At 29.9% G+C, this 17,876-nt stretch overlaps 1 protein-coding gene across 1 annotated transcript; it reads left to right on the plus strand.

Annotated features, from left to right (window-relative positions):
- The first annotated feature begins 12,552 nt into the window (after positions 1-12,552).
- On the plus strand, positions 12,553-17,211 carry LOC100376933 (solute carrier organic anion transporter family member 4C1-like). The gene is made up of 9 exons (XM_006819709.3): positions 12,553-13,207; positions 13,439-13,529; positions 13,704-13,825; positions 14,055-14,315; positions 14,712-14,910; positions 15,034-15,187; positions 15,873-16,051; positions 16,155-16,219; positions 16,871-17,211. The coding sequence occupies exons 1-9, from the start codon at positions 12,553-12,555 to the stop codon at positions 17,209-17,211; spliced, it is 2,067 nt and encodes a 688-aa protein (XP_006819772.3).
- The last annotated feature ends 665 nt before the right edge of the window (positions 17,212-17,876 follow it).

The following is a 17,876-nucleotide window of genomic DNA, read 5'->3' on the forward strand; positions in this document are numbered from 1 at the left end:
TTCTAGTATACATAATAGTATACGAGTATACATAATAGTATTCTAGTATACATAATAGTATTCTAGTATACATAATAGTATTCGAGTATACATAATAGTATTCTAGTACACATAATAGTATTCTAGTATACATAATAGTATACGAGTACACATAATAGTATACGAGTAGACATAATAGTATTCTAGTATACATAATAGTATACGAGTACACATAATAGTATTCTAGTATACATAATAGTATTCGAGTATACATAATAGTATTCTAGTATACATAATAGTATTCTAGTATACATACTAGTATTCTAGTATACATAATATTATTCTAGCATACATAATAGTATTCTAGTATACATACTAGTATTCGAGTATACATAATAGTATTCTAGTACACATAATAGTATACGAGTACACATAATAGTATTCTAGTACACATAATAGTATTCTAGTACACATAATAGTATACGAGTATACATAATAGTATTCTAGTATACATAATAGTATTCGAGTATACATAATAGTATACGAGTATACATAATAGTATTATAGTATACATAATAGTATTCTAGTATTCATAATAGTATTCTAGTATACATAATAGTATTCGAGTATACATCATAGTATTCTAGTACACATAATAGTATACGAGTACACATAATAGTATTCTAGTACACATAATAGTATTCTAGTATACATAATAGTATTCGAGTACACATAATAGTATTCTAGTACACATAATAGTATTCTAGTATACATAATAGTATTCTAGTATACATAATAGTATTCGAGTATACATAATAGTATTCTAGTACACATAATAGTATACGAGTACACATAATAGTATTCTAGTACACATAATAGTATTCTAGTACACATAATAGTATACGAGTATACATAATAGTGTTCTAGTATACATAATAGTATTCGAGTATACATAATAGTATACGAGTATACATAATAGTATTCTAGTATACATAATAGTATTCTAGTATTCATAATAGTATTCTAGTATACATAATAGTATTCGAGTATACATAATAGTATTCTAGTACACATAATAGTATACGAGTACACATAATAGTATTCTAGTACACATAATAGTATTCTAGTATACATAATAGTATTCGAGTACACATAATAGTATTCTAGTACACATAATAGTATTCTAGTACACATAATAGTATTCTAGTACACATAATAGTATACGAGTACACATAATAGTATACGAGTACACATAATAGTATACGAGTACACATAATAGTATACGAGTACACATAATAGTATTCTAGTATACATAATAGTATTTGAGTACACATAATAGTATTCTAGTACACATAATAGTATTCTAGTAGACATAATAGTATTCGAGTATACATAATAGTATTCTAGTATACATAATAGAATTCAAGTACACATAATAGTATACGAGTACACATAATAGTATTCTAGTACACATAATAGTATACGAGTACACATAATAGTATTCTAGTATACATAATAGTATACGAGTACACATAATAGTATTCTAGTATACATAATAGTATACGAGTACACATAATAGTATTCTAGTATACATAATAGTATACGAGTACACATAATAGTATTCTAGTATACATAATAGTATACGAGTACACATAATAGTATTCTAGTATACATAATAGTATTCGAGTATACATAATAGTATTCTAGTATACATAATAGTATACGAGTACACATAATAGTATTCTAGTACACATAATAGTATACGAGTACACATAATAGTATTCTAGTACACATAATACTATTCTAGTATACATAATAGTATTCTAGTACACATAATAGTATACGAGTCGACATAATAGTGTTCTAGTATACATAATAGTATTCGAGTATACATAATAGTATTCTAGTATACATAATAGTATTCTAGTATACATAATAGTATTCAAGTACACATAATAGTATTCAAGTACACATAATAGTATTCGAGTAGACATAATAGTATTCTAGTACACATAATAGTATACGAGTAGACATAATAGTATTCTAGTATACATAATATTCGAGTACACATAATAGTATTCTAGTACACATAATGGTATTCTAGTACACATAATAGTATTCTAGTAGACATAATAGTATACGAGTAGACATAATATTATTCTAGTATACATAATAGTACACGAGTACACATAATAGTATTCTAGTACACATAATAGTATACGAGTATACATAATAGTATACGAGTAGACATAATAGTATTCTAGTATACATAATAGTATTCGAGTACACATAATAGTATTCTAGTACACATAATAGTATTCTAGTAGACATAATAGTATACGAGTAGACATAATATTATTCTAGTATACATAATAGTATTCGAGTATACATAATAGTATTCTAGTATACATAATAGTATTCAAGTACACATAATAGTATACGAGTACACATAATAGTATTCTAGTACACATAATAGTATACGAGTATACATAATAGTATTCTAGTATAATAATAGTATTCTAGTATACATAATAGTATTCTAGTATACATAATAGTATTCGAGTATACATAATAGTATTCTAGTATACATAATAGTATTCTAGTATACATAATATTATTCTAGTATACATAATAGTATTCTAGTATACATAATAGTATTCGAGTATACATAATAGTATTCTAGTACACATAATAGTATACGAGTACACATAATAGTATTCTAGTACACATAATAGTATTCTAGTACACATAATAGTATACGAGTATACATAATAGTATTCTAGTATACATAATAGTATTCGAGTATACATAATAGTATACGAGTATACATAATAGTATTATAGTATACATAATAGTATTCTAGTATTCATAATAGTATTTTAGTATACATAATAGTATTCGAGTATACATCATAGTATTCTAGTACACATAATAGTATACGAGTACACATAATTGTATTCTAGTACACATAATAGTATTCTAGTATACATAATAGTATTCGAGTACACATAATAGTATTCTAGTACACATAATAGTATTCTAGTATACATAATAGTATTCTAGTATACATAATAGTATTCGAGTATACATAATAGTATTCTAGTATACATAATAGTATACGAGTACACATAATAGTATTCTAGTATACATAATAGTATTCGAGTATACATAATAGTATTCTAGTATACATAATAGTATACGAGTACACATAATAGTATTCTAGTACACATAATAGTATACGAGTACACATAATAGTATTCTAGTACACATATTACTATTCTAGTATACATAATAGTATTCTAGTACACATAATAGTATACGAGTCGACATAATAGTGTTCTAGTATACATAATAGTATTCGAGTATACATAATAGTATTCTAGTATACATAATAGTATTCTAGTATACATAATAGTATTCAAGTACACATAATAGTATTCAAGTACACATAATAGTATTCGAGTAGACATAATAGTATTCTAGTACACATAATAGTATACGAGTAGACATAATAGTATTCTAGTATACATAATAGTATTCGAGTACACATAATAGTATTCTAGTACACATAATAGTATTCTAGTAGACATAATAGTATACGAGTAGACATAATAGTATTCTAGTATACATAATAGTATTCGAGTATACATAATAGTATTCTAGTATACATAATAGTATTCAAGTACACATAATAGTATACGAGTACACATAATAGTATTCTAGTACACATAATAGTATACGAGTATACATAATAGTATTCTAGTATAATAATAGTATTCTAGTATACATAATAGTATTCTAGTAAACATAATAGTATTCGAGTATACATAATAGTATTCTAGTATACATAATAGTATTCTAGTATACATAATATTATTCTAGTATACATAATAGTATTCTAGTATACATAATAGTATTCGAGTATACATAATAGTATTCTAGTACACATAATAGTATACGAGTACACATAATAGTATTCTAGTACACATAATAGTATTCTAGTACACATAATAGTATACGAGTATACATAATAGTATTCTAGTATAATAATAGTATTCTAGTATACATAATAGTATTCTAGTAAACATAATAGTATTCGAGTATACATAATAGTATTCTAGTATACATAATAGTATTCTAGTATACATAATATTATTCTAGTATACATAATAGTATTCTAGTATACATAATAGTATTCGAGTATACATAATAGTATTCTAGTACACATAATAGTATACGAGTACACATAATAGTATTCTAGTACACATAATAGTATTCTAGTACACATAATAGTATACGAGTATACATATTAGTATTCTAGTATACATAATAGTATTCGAGTATACATAATAGTATACGAGTATACATAATAGTATTATAGTATACATAATAGTATTCTAGTATTCATAATAGTATTCTAGTATACATAATAGTATTCGAGTATACATCATAGTATTCTAGTACACATAATAGTATACGAGTACACATAATAGTATTCTAGTACACATAATAGTATTCTAGTATACATAATAGTATTCGAGTACACATAATAGTATTCTAGTACACATAATAGTATTCTAGTATACATAATAGTATTCTAGTATACATAATAGTATTCGAGTATACATAATAGTATTCTAGTATACATAATAGTATTCGAGTATAAATAATAGTATTCTAGTATACATAATAGTATTCTAGTATACATAATAGTATTCGAGTATACATAATAGTATTCTAGTATATATAATAGTATTCGAGTATACATAATAGTATACGAGTATACATAATAGTATTCTAGTATACATAATAGTATTCTAGTATTCATAATAGTATTCTAGTATACATAATAGTATTCGAGTATACATAATAGTATACGAGTACACATAATAGTATTCTGGTACACATAATAGTATTCTAGTACACATAATAGTATTCTAGTATACATAATAGTATTCGAGTACACATAATAGTATTCTAGTACACATAATAGTATTCTAGTACACATAATAGTATTCTAGTACACATAATAGTATACGAGTACACATAATAGTATACGAGTACACATAATAGTATACGAGTACACATAATAGTATTCTAGTATACATAATAGTATACGAGTATACATAATAGTATTCTAGTATACATAATAGTATTCGAGTATACATAATAGTATTCTAGTACACATAATAGTATACGAGTACATATAATAGTATTCTAGTACACATAATAGTATTCTAGTACACATAATAGTATACGAGTATACATAATAGTATACGAGTATACATAATAGTATTCGAGTACACATAATAGTATTCTAGTGCACATAATAGTATTCTAGTATACATAATAGTATGCGAGTACACATAATAGTATTCTAGTATACATAATAGTATTCGAGTATACATAATAGTATTCTAGTATACATAATAGTATACGAGTAGACATAATAGTATTCTAGTACACATAATAGTATACGAGTACACATAATAGTATTCTAGTACACATAATAGTATTCTAGTATACATAATAGTATTCTAGTACACATAATAGTATACGAGTCGACATAATAGTATTCTAGTATACATAATAGTATTCGAGTATACATAATAGTATTCTAGTATACATAATAGTATTCTAGTATACATAATAGTATTCAAGTACACATAATAGTATTCAAGTACACATAATACTATACGAGTAGACATAATAGTATTCGAGTACACATAATAGTATTCTAGTACACATAATAGTATTCTAGTAGACATAATAGTATTCGAGTATACATAATAGTATTCTAGTATACATAATAGTATTCAAGTACACATAATAGTATACGAGTACACATAATAGTATTCTAGTACACATAATAGTATACGAGTATACATAATAGTATTCTAGTATACATAATAGTATTCTAGTATACATAATAGTATTCTAGTATACATAATAGTATTCGAGTATACACAATAGTATTCTAGTATACATAATAGTATTCTAGTATACATAATAATGTTCTAGTGTACATAATAGTATTCTAGTAGACATAATAGTATTCGAGTATACATAATAGTATTCTAGTACACATAATAGTATACGAGTACACATAATAGTATTCTGGTACACATAATAGTATTCTAGTACACATAATAGTATACGAGTATACATAATAGTATTCTAGTATACATAATAGTATTCTAGTATACATAATAGTAATGTAGTATACTTAATAGTATTCGAGTATACATAATAGTATTCTAGTACACATAGTTGTATACGAGTACACATAATAGTATTCTAGTACACATAATAATATTCTAGTACACATAATAGTATACGAGTATACATAATAGTATTCTAGTATACATAATAGTATTCTAGTATACATACTAGTATTCTAGTATACATAATAGTATTCTAGTACACATAACAGTATTCTAGTATACATAATAGAATTCGAGTACACATAATAGTATTCTAGTACACATAATAGTATTCTAGTATACATAATAGTATTCGAGTATAAATAATAGTATTCTAGTATACATAATAGTATTCTAGTATACATAATAGTATTCGAGTATACATAATAGTATTCTAGTACACATAATAGTATTCTAGTATACATAATAGTATTCTATTATACATAATAGTATTCTAGTATACATAATAGTATTCTAGTATACATAATAGTATACGAGTACACATAATAGTATTCTAGTACACATAATAGTATTCTAGTACACATAATAGTATACGAGTATACATAATAGTATTCTAGTATACATAATAGTATTCGAGTATACATAATAGTATACGAGTATACATAATAGTATTCTAGTATACATAATAGTATTCTAGTATTCATAATAGTATTCTAGTATACATAATAGTATTCGAGTATACATAATAGTATTCTAGTACACATAATAGTATACGAGTACACATAATAGTATTCTAGTACACATAATAGTATTCTAGTATACATAATAGTATTCGAGTACACATAATAGTATTCTAGTACACATAATAGTATTCTAGTACACATAATAGTATTCTAGTACACATAATAGTATACGAGTACACATAATAGTATACGAGTACACATAATAGTATACGAGTACACATAATAGTATTCTAGTATACATAATAGTATACGAGTATACATAATAGTATTCTAGTATACATAATAGTATTCTAGTATACATAATAGTATTCGAGTATACATAATAGTATTCTAGTACACATAATAGTATACGAGTACACATAATAGTATTCTAGTACACATAATAGTATTCTAGTACACATAATAGTATACGAGTATACATAATAGTATACGAGTATACATAATAGTATTCGAGTACACATAATAGTATTCTAGTGCACATAATAGTATTCTAGTATACATAATAGTATGCGAGTACACATAATAGTATTCTAGTATACATAATAGTATTCGAGTATACATAATAGTATTCTAGTATACATAATAGTATACGAGTACACATAATAGTATTCTAGTACACATAATAGTATTCTAGTATACATAATAGTATTCTAGTACACATAATAGTATACGAGTCGACATAATAGTATTCTAGTATACATAATAGTATTCGAGTATACATAATAGTATTCTAGTATACATAATAGTATTCTAGTATACATAATAGTATTCAAGTACACATAATAGTATTCAAGTACACATAATAGTATACGAGTAGACATAATAGTATTCTAGTACACATAATAGTATACGAGTACACATAATAGTATTCTAGTATACATAATAGTATTCGAGTACACATAATAGTATTCTAGTACACATAATAGTATTCTAGTAGACATAATAGTATTCGAGTATACATAATAGTATTCTAGTATACATAATAGTATTCAAGTACACATAATAGTATACGAGTACACATAATAGTATTCTAGTACACATAATAGTATACGAGTATACATAATAGTATTCTAGTATACATAATAGTATTCTAGTATACATAATAGTATTCGAGTATACACAATAGTATTCTAGTATACATAATAGTATTCTAGTATACATAATAATGTTCTAGTATACATAATAGTATTCTAGTATACATAATAGTATTCGAGTATACATAATAGTATTCTAGTACACATAATAGTATACGAGTACACATAATAGTATTCTGGTACACATAATAGTATTCTAGTACACATAATAGTATACGAGTATACATAATAGTATTCTAGTATACATAATAGTATTCTAGTATACATAATAGTAATGTAGTATACTTAATAGTATTCGAGTATACATAATAGTATTCTAGTACACATAGTTGTATACGAGTACACATAATAGTATTCTAGTACACATAATAATATTCTAGTACACATAATAGTATACGAGTATACATAATAGTATTCTAGTATACATAATAGTATTCTAGTATACATACTAGTATTCTAGTATACATAATAGTATTCTAGTACACATAACAGTATTCTAGTATACATAATAGAATTCGAGTACACATAATAGTATTCTAGTACACATAATAGTATTCTAGTATACATAATAGTATTCGAGTATAAATAATAGTATTCTAGTATACATAATAGTATTCTAGTATACATAATAGTATTCGAGTATACATAATAGTATTCTAGTATATATAATAGTATTCTAGTATACATAATAGTATTCTATTATACATAATAGTATTCTAGTATACATAATAGTATTCTAGTATACATAATAGTATTCGAGTATACATAATAGTATTCTAGTACACATAATAGTATACGAGTACACATAATAGTATTCTGGTACACATAATAGTATTCTAGTACACATAATAGTATACGAGTATACATAATAGTATTCTAGTATACATAATAGTATTCTAGTATACATAATAGTATTCTAGTATACGTAATAGTAATGTAGTATACTTAATAGTATTCGAGTATACATAATAGTATTCTAGTACACATAATTGTATACGAGTACACATAATACTATTCTAGTACACATAATAGTATACGAGTATACATAATAGTATTCTAGTATACATAATAGTATTCTAGTATACATAATAGTATTCTAGTATACATAATAGTATTCTAGTACACATAATAGTATTCTAGTATACATAATAGTATTCGAGTACACCTAATAGTATTCTAGTACACATAATAGTATTCTAGTATACATAATAGTATTCGAGTATACATAATAGTATTCTAGTATACATAATAGTATTCTAGTATACATAATAGTATTCGAGTATACATAATAGTATTCTAGTATACATAATAGTTTTCTAGTATACATAATAGTATTCTAGTATACATAAGTATTCTAGTATACATAATAGTATTCTAGTGTACATAATAGTATTCTAGTATACATAATAGTAATCTAGTATACTTAATAGTATTCGAGTATACATAATAGTATTCTAGTACACATAATAGTATACGAGTACACATAATAGTATTCTAGTACACATAATAATTATATAATATTCTAGTACACATAATAGTATACGAGTATACATAATAGTATTCTAGTACACATAATAGTATTCTAGTATACATAATAGTATTCTAGTATACATGATAGTATTCTAGTACACATAATAGTATTCGAGGATACATAATAGTATTCGAGTACACATAATAGTATTCTAGTACACATAATAGTATTCTAGTATACATAATAGTATTCGAGTACACATACTAGTATTCTAGTATACATAATAGTATACGAGTACACATAATAGTATTCTAGTATACATAATAGTATTCAAGTACACATAATAGTATACGAGTACACATACTAGTATACGAGTACACATAATAGTATTCTAGTATACATAATAGTATTCAAGTGCACATAATAGTATACGAGTACACATAATAGTATTCTAGTATACATAATAGTATTCAAGTACACATAATAGTATACGAGTACACATAATAGTATTCTAGTACACATAATGGTATTCTAGTGCACATAATAGTATTCAAGTACACATAATAGTATACGAGTACACATAATAGTATTCTAGTATACTTAATAGTATTCGAGTACACATAATAGTATTCGAGTACACATAATAGTATTCAAGTACACATAATAGTATACGAGTAGACATAATAGTATTCAAGTACACATAATAGTATACGAGTACACATAATAGTATTCGAGTACACATAATAGTATTCGAGTACACATAATAGTATTCGAGTACACATAATAGTGTACGAGTACACATAATAGTATTCGAGTACACATAATAGTATTCGAGTGCACATAATAGCATTCGAGTACACATAATAGTATTCTAGTACACATAATAGTATACGAGTACACATAATAGTATTCGAGTACACATAATAGTATTCGAGTACACATAATAGTATTCAAGTACACATAATAGTATTCGAGTACACATAATAGTATTCAAGTACACATAATAGTATACGAGTAGAAATAATTGTATTCAAGTACACATAATAGTATTCTAGTACACATAATAGTGTACGAGTACACATAATTCAAGTACACATAATAGTATACGAGTAGACATAATTGTATTCAAGTACACATAATAGTATTGTAGTACACATAATAGTATACGAGTACACATAATAGTATTCGAGTACACATAATAGTATTCGAGTAGACATAATAGTATTCAAGTACACATAATAGTAAACGAGTAGACATAATTGTATTCAAGTACACATAATAGTATTCGAGTACACATAATAGTATTGAAGTACACATAATAGTATACGAGTAGACATCATAGTATGCAAGTACACATAATAGTATACGAGTAGACATAATAGTATTCCAGTACACATAATAGTATACGAGTAGACATCATAGTATTCCAGTACACATAATAGTATACGAGTAGACATAATAGTATTCAAGTACACATAATAATATACGAGTAGACATCATAGTATTCCAGTACACATAATAGTATACGAGTAGACATAATAGTATTCTAGTACACATAATAGTATACGAATACACATAATAGTATTCAAGTACACATAATAGTATTCGAGTACACATAATAGTATTCAAGTACACATAATAGTATACGAGTAGACATAATAGTATTCAAGTACACATAATAGTATACGAATACACATAATAGTATTCAAGTACACATAATAGTATTCGAGTACACATAATAGTATTCAAGTACACATAATAGTATACGAGTAGACATAATAGTGTACGAATACACATAATAGTATTCAAGTACACATAATAGTATTCGAGTACACATAATAGTATTCAAGTACACATAATAGTATACGAGTAGACATAATAGTATACGAGTAGACATAATAGTATTCGAGTATACATTATAGTATTCTAGTATACATAATAGTATTCGAGTATACATAATAGTATTCAAGTACACATAATAGTATACGAGTAGACATCATAGTATTCAAGTACATATTACGTGATATACAAGAAAATGATAAAATACATATGTAGAACCTGTGAGCCTTGGGTGCTAACTTCCCACATAACAAGGTTGGTTGACGTCAGTAAAGGCATACGGTCGTAAAACTCCTGCACAAACAGATCCGCATAGGTGGACAATTTTTCATGTAAATATGTATATATTAGTTTCAGTTGTTCAAGCAAAGCATTTGGCAGGGGGGGGGGTCGTAACCTCTTGTGGTGAGAACCAGTGTGACTGGCCTGCCAACGGGGTGCTAAGGATTTCATTGGAAAAGTTATCAGTTACATCCGTTAATGTAATTTCGTTTTACATACCCGTAAATCAATAATCACATATGTGTTGCAAACCAACTTGTAACTTTTGATATAATATTCAGGTTAATGATGCGCTGCATAAGATGAGGCATTTTGATATTCTTGATTTATTGTACGATTGAATGCGATTTTAACACGCCACATACATAGAAGCCAACCATGTTTATATGGATACTGTCTATCAACAGCTTACATGTTAGCAAGACTGTGTCCGTGTTATCAGGAAACACTGAAGTTCTATCTGGTCGCTTACACGCAAGACAATCATGTTCACTATCTGTTGGTAGCTTATATGTAAGCCAGGCTATTCATATGGAAGCCATGAACAATGTGTCTTTGTACCATATTATTCGCATGGTTTTGTGAATGGCTTTGTTTTTGTAAAGCAATCTGCGATTGATAGCCAGCAGTGCTGAACTGAAAGCGCCACCATTTGAGTTACAAATGTGCGGCCAAACAAGAGAACATAAAAACAAAAATGTCGTTTATCTTGACGTGCCACGTGACTTTTTGATGCTGCACTTTATACAGCAAACGATTGGTTTAACCTTAACTACAACTTCTACACATCGGAGAGGATTAGTTCGATGACATGACCAGAGTGCAAAGTGTTATGCGCATATATTAGCGTCTGTCCAGTTTACAGCAATTGACATAAAACAGCGCATTCCGATCAACCATAGTAGTTGCTGCCAATACACAGTGTTCACTGCTTAACCACCTTTGCTATACATCGGAAAACAACTATTATACTAAGACCAATGGATGAGACGTCGCTAGATGAACGCTCTGCAACATCACAGGAGAATGCAACTACAGCGATCACGAACGAGGAAGAAGCGGCGGATGATGCTCCGCTACTCTGTGGTTGGTTCATGTTTCGACCGAACTCCTTCCAGAAGGTAAACACAATCTCATGGCTGGTGACAATTATGAGTTTATTGTGTTTCGCACAAGGTATGGTCGTCAGTGGTCTCATACCGGTTGCTCTGACTTCCATCGAAGAACGTTTTTTTCTCACCAGTACTCAGCTGGGTATTATAGTTGCTATGTATGATTTCACTGTCATGGTTGTCATCCTTTTTGTTTCTTATATACTCGCTGAAAAAAACAAACCACGATGGTTTGGAGTGTTTACGGTGGTATTTGCGATAGGTACATGTATGTGGACATTGCCTCATTTTCTATCCCCACCTTATGATCCGACTGGCGCCGAGGAAGGATATTACCCGTTATGCCGCCGTTCGAGCAACGTGACAGAAGATTGTGATGATGAGTGGGATTCTTTATCCAATTTTTTCTATGTGTTTATACTTGCTCAAATATGTATCGGTATTGGTGCATCACCCATTTATACTGTTGGGTATGCATGGGTCGATGAAAACACAACACACGCAAAAAGTGGGTGGTATATGGGTGAGTAATTAGCATTCTATTCTATTCTATATTTCATTCCTTATTTTATTTCTTTTCATTCCATTTTCATTCTATTCTATTCTATTCTATTCTATTCTATTCTATTCTATTCTATTCTATTCTATTCTATTCTATTCTATTCTATTACACAACACAAATGAATGGCGTGTTCTATATTATGTAATGTTTGTAATCAAAAATGATAAATATGTTTATCTGTTATTTGTTTAGGAATTTTGAATACAATGGCTGTGCTTGGGGGTGCTACTGGGTTAATAGTCGGCGCCCTGACTCTAACATTATTTACAGAGCTTACAGTCGAGTGAGTAGGAATATTACTAAAACCACCGCACGTGAAGTCAGTACACAAGAGTTTGTAAAAAGAGAGTGACGGTCAATAAACCCTGAAAGTATCGCGAAAAATATTTCATAGCTCGCTATGCAATTTAAAATTAAAAACCTATTGGTTTAACGTAATTTTTCAATAATCTTTCAGCACGGGGCTCGATTCATCTGACGATGGCTGGATAGGGGCTTGGTGGCTAGGATTCGTTTTTGCGGCAATATTTATATTTATATTGGTTATTCCAATCAGTGCTTTTACCCCTGTACTACCAGGTAATTTATACTACTCTCTATATTTAGAGAGATCAATAGCAGTGACAAATGTGACAATGCGCAAAAGTGTCGTAGTATAATTGAAGTTTGACGGCAATACTTCACTGTGATGATGCTGTATATATATTTTCAGTAGTTCTAGATATTTTTCTTCAGTATCCATCCTTCCTGAATTGCTAAAGGTCCACCCGAATGTATTAGTTCCACGCCTTATTCTGATCTGTTCCAGGCACCAAATATATCAAAGATGAGCGAAGGTCCCAAGCACATGCTGACGGATCAGATGTTGTTGCCCAACAGCAGGGATTTGGTAGAACATGGCGTGACTTTTGGCCGGCGTCTAAGATATTACTCAAGAATTATCCGTACATGTGGATCAACTGTGCTCGTACAACCAGTACTTTGGTTCTTTCTGGGTATACTCCGTTCACACCAAAATTTATTCAGAACCAATTTGGTCTCACGGCGGGCTCGGCAGCATTGCTCGTTGGTAATGTGTTTAATACATGTACATCTTTCTTGTAACTCTAGCGTCCTTTGGCAACGAAGCGATTGTGTGACGTCAACGTGACGAAATTGGATGTAAGCAATGTCGTTCAAAGCGACATTTTTCTTCAAGTTCATTTAGAATATTGTAAATCTCTCAAAAACATTACTTTTTGTTGACGAACGGCCCACTTAATTATATTGACGTTATGAACGGTCTTCCTTTCACGCATTACTTCACAGAAGCGCTTTGTCACTGGAGAGCGAATGCAATATTGTTTAATTAGGAATGATAGCATGATTGACTCACCTAAATAAAATATTTAAATCGCAAGTTAATTATAATTCACACTTTAAATGTAATAAACATTTACGAAATATATCATACTTCTTATACTAGGTGTCATATCGATTCCTGGCGCTGCAGGTGGCACACTACTTGGTGGCTGGATTGTGAAGAAAACCAACTATGGTGTTAAAGGAAATCTTAAACTCTGTATTGCAATCTCTATTGCTACTATCGTGCTGTCGTTGTCCTACTTTCTGAGATGCCCAGATCAACCAATAGCTGGGGTGTTTAGATCTTACGATCCAACAAAGTGAGAACTACTATCCGTTTTTTTTTTATGTTTTACTGTTGTTTCGTGTAAAACACTATACCAGATGAAACGTTTTTCGTAAACCAATACTAGATTATTAATTTACCTTTCTCGCCATTCTAGCACTACTCGGTTGAGTGAGGTACAACTGGATCACCCGTGCAATGCAGATTGCAATTGCTTCCGACGAGTGTATGTACCTGTCTGTAGTGAGATCAATGGTCTGCAATATTTTGATGGTTGTTATGCTGGATGTGAACTGACACCCGATGCGTTGGTGAGTAGTAGGCGTATACAATGAGCCCAGGATTAGTAGGCGTATACAATGAGCCCAGCAATAGTAGATATATACAATGAATCTAGCAGTAGTAGGCATTTACCATGAACCCAGCAGTAATAGGCATATACAATGAACCCAGCAGTAATAGGTATATACAATGGACTAAGTCGGGGTAGTCAATAGAAGGGCATACTCAACGATTAAATGTCCATATTAAATTTGGTTTGTTGCAGCCAGCATTACACTGGCCTGAATCGAAAGTCTTGTGTGTTGTAATTTACATGTTCGTTTGCCTGTACTGTCTGCGGAACAAAGGCATTCCCTTCATTTTCTAATGCATCTAATGCATTTGTTGCACTGAGAGTATGTAAATTAATTTAAATCAAGTGGGTGTCTGGCTGAACAACCTTAACTGAGTCGGTTTGCACTGAACTTGAATACATGGCTTATATATGTATAGTATATACTACATGCACTTTGTAATATTCGGGATTCGACTTTCCTTGTGTATTTCCAGCTCGTCCCTGTGGGTCCTTGTACGAACCTTGTATGCCATGATGAACTGTTTTTTTTTGGTATGTGGCGCAGAAGGCAGCGAAATGTACAAAGAAATGCAACATGTTCAATATTATGGTCATGACAACTTTTTCAGTGTTAAATGACAGTAACTTGTCAATTTTAGATTTACTTCAACTGTACCTGCATCGATATTCACATGCAATACCCCGTGTATACAGTGAAAGCTGAGTATGGTATATGTGAGGAAGACTGTTGGCAGCTCATATTATATGTCATATTGTTCTTTACGATCATGTTAGTTGGCTTCACTATACTGGCTCCCCTAGCTGTGCTGGGAATGCGGTACGTAAATATGCGTTTCTTCTTATAATGCGGTGAAGTGTAATGAGAAAGTACAATTCAGCATCACAACTATTGGAAATGTATTTATATTTTTCTGTTTCAGAACTGTTCCTGACAGCCAAAGGTCATACGCACTTGGTATATCGTCTCTTATGTATCGATTACTTGGTACGTACTGGTTGGCTACTTGTAATAAAGAACAACTTGATTTCAAAATATACGTCACATCACATGTAAAAGCAAAAGGATCGTCACCTGCGCATGCGCGGGAATTGAGACATAAGTGACGATAACAACGCATGCTAAGAACGCAAAGGCCCATGGGCAGACGCTTGTTTGTAAACAATGACACGCCATGGCCGTCTGCCGCATGCGCAGTTGACGACTCCTCCGCTTTAACAATATTTATATGTGCATATAAACAGCAATAACATAAGTGTTGTATACATCAAAAGCACATTCTCGCCTAGATTAATTTTTAATAATAATATAAGGCCAGACAATAAACTTTTGAAGCAAATGGCTGTTGTCATCTCATTTACAGCGAGAAAGCCACGAAACTTGTTTTTCCCTCTTAAATAGTGTGCGTTTTTCTCCCGCCATCGCGGCCACTGTTTCCCTGATCAATGTGAGTATGATATTTGGAACAGTGGATGTTATGACAGGAATGAATAGAACGCTATTTTAGAGCAAAAACATAGTCTCGCGGCTCTCGCTCTCAACGAGATCTTGGCGGCCATTTGCGGCTGAATGCATAATTGGCAGATACATCTGGAGACGTTGTTTAATATTTTTCTGTTTTCCTGTTGAATTTCTTAGGTGCTGTACCAGGACCAATTATTGTCGGAGCCGCAATTGATAGTGCGTGTATTGTGTGGCAAGAACACTGCGACAGCACAGGGAAATGCCACATATACGACAACGCGGATTTTGCATGGAAATGGTTCATTGTTGGTTTTGTGTTTTACGGAATAACCGTCATTTTTTACATATTGGCCCTATTTACATATAAAGAACCTCAAAATGAAGAAATAGAACCCATAACCTATAAATTAAAGTCTGAAAACACAGAGGACTCTGTAATGGGAACTTATAGGACCACTGGCAGCTTTTCATTCTCCCAGCCAGTCGATGCGGACACAGAACCTCCGAGTAATTAGAAGTCAATGTGATATTGGATGTAAGCGTGTTTTTTTCCTGCTTTAAGCAGATTCTTTTTATTCGATTCACGGCATTCATGGACAATCGGCTGAGCAGTTTGAAATCATCTAAATATTCTATGGATGTTGATACAATTTCAAAAGCGAAAAATTTTGTTTTTGTTTCTCATGTCGAAATGTGTACGTTACTACACCGGGATAAATCAAGTAGTTTCTATTTGAACTAGTCTACATGTCGCCGGGTACAGCGTTTGCGTCATGTATGATAATTAGTGCATGACAGTACGAGAATATGTATAGATATACGATCACCAACTTCATATGTGAGTCAGGTACCTGCTACTCGAACGCAAGGTTATTTCAATAGCCGATGGGACAATATACTATAAAAAAATCGTTCATCTATGACGAATACATATTGCCCAGCGAACCGATCTCACCAGCGATTACGTGGTGTTGTTATGACTAATATGATATTAGTGTTTGTATTATTTTAATCCGAGTGGATGCAAACCAGTTTGCATGTCATCTTTTCCAATCTTTTTTGTACATCTTATGTATTAGTATGTAAACTGGGTCTGCTGTGAAAGTTAACAACCACGCATGCCTAATTTCTGAGATATCGGATGTTCTACTTTGCGAGCTTGGCTGCTTCTGTCGTACTG

This window comes from Saccoglossus kowalevskii, chromosome 14 (assembly GCF_978046115.1).
Source record: "Saccoglossus kowalevskii chromosome 14, keSacKowa6.1, whole genome shotgun sequence".
Taxonomy (NCBI): Eukaryota; Metazoa; Hemichordata; class Enteropneusta; family Harrimaniidae; genus Saccoglossus; species Saccoglossus kowalevskii.

Coding starts and splice junctions, on each gene's coding strand:
- LOC100376933 (XM_006819709.3), top strand. CDS start 12,553: ATGGATGAGACGTCGCTAGATGAACGCTCTGCAACATCACAGGAGAAT. Junction 13,826..14,054: donor TTTTACCCCTGTACTACCAG/GTAATTTATACT, acceptor GATCTGTTCCAG/GCACCAAATATATCAAAGAT. Junction 14,911..15,033: donor AGATCTTACGATCCAACAAA/GTGAGAACTACT, acceptor TCGCCATTCTAG/CACTACTCGGTTGAGTGAGG.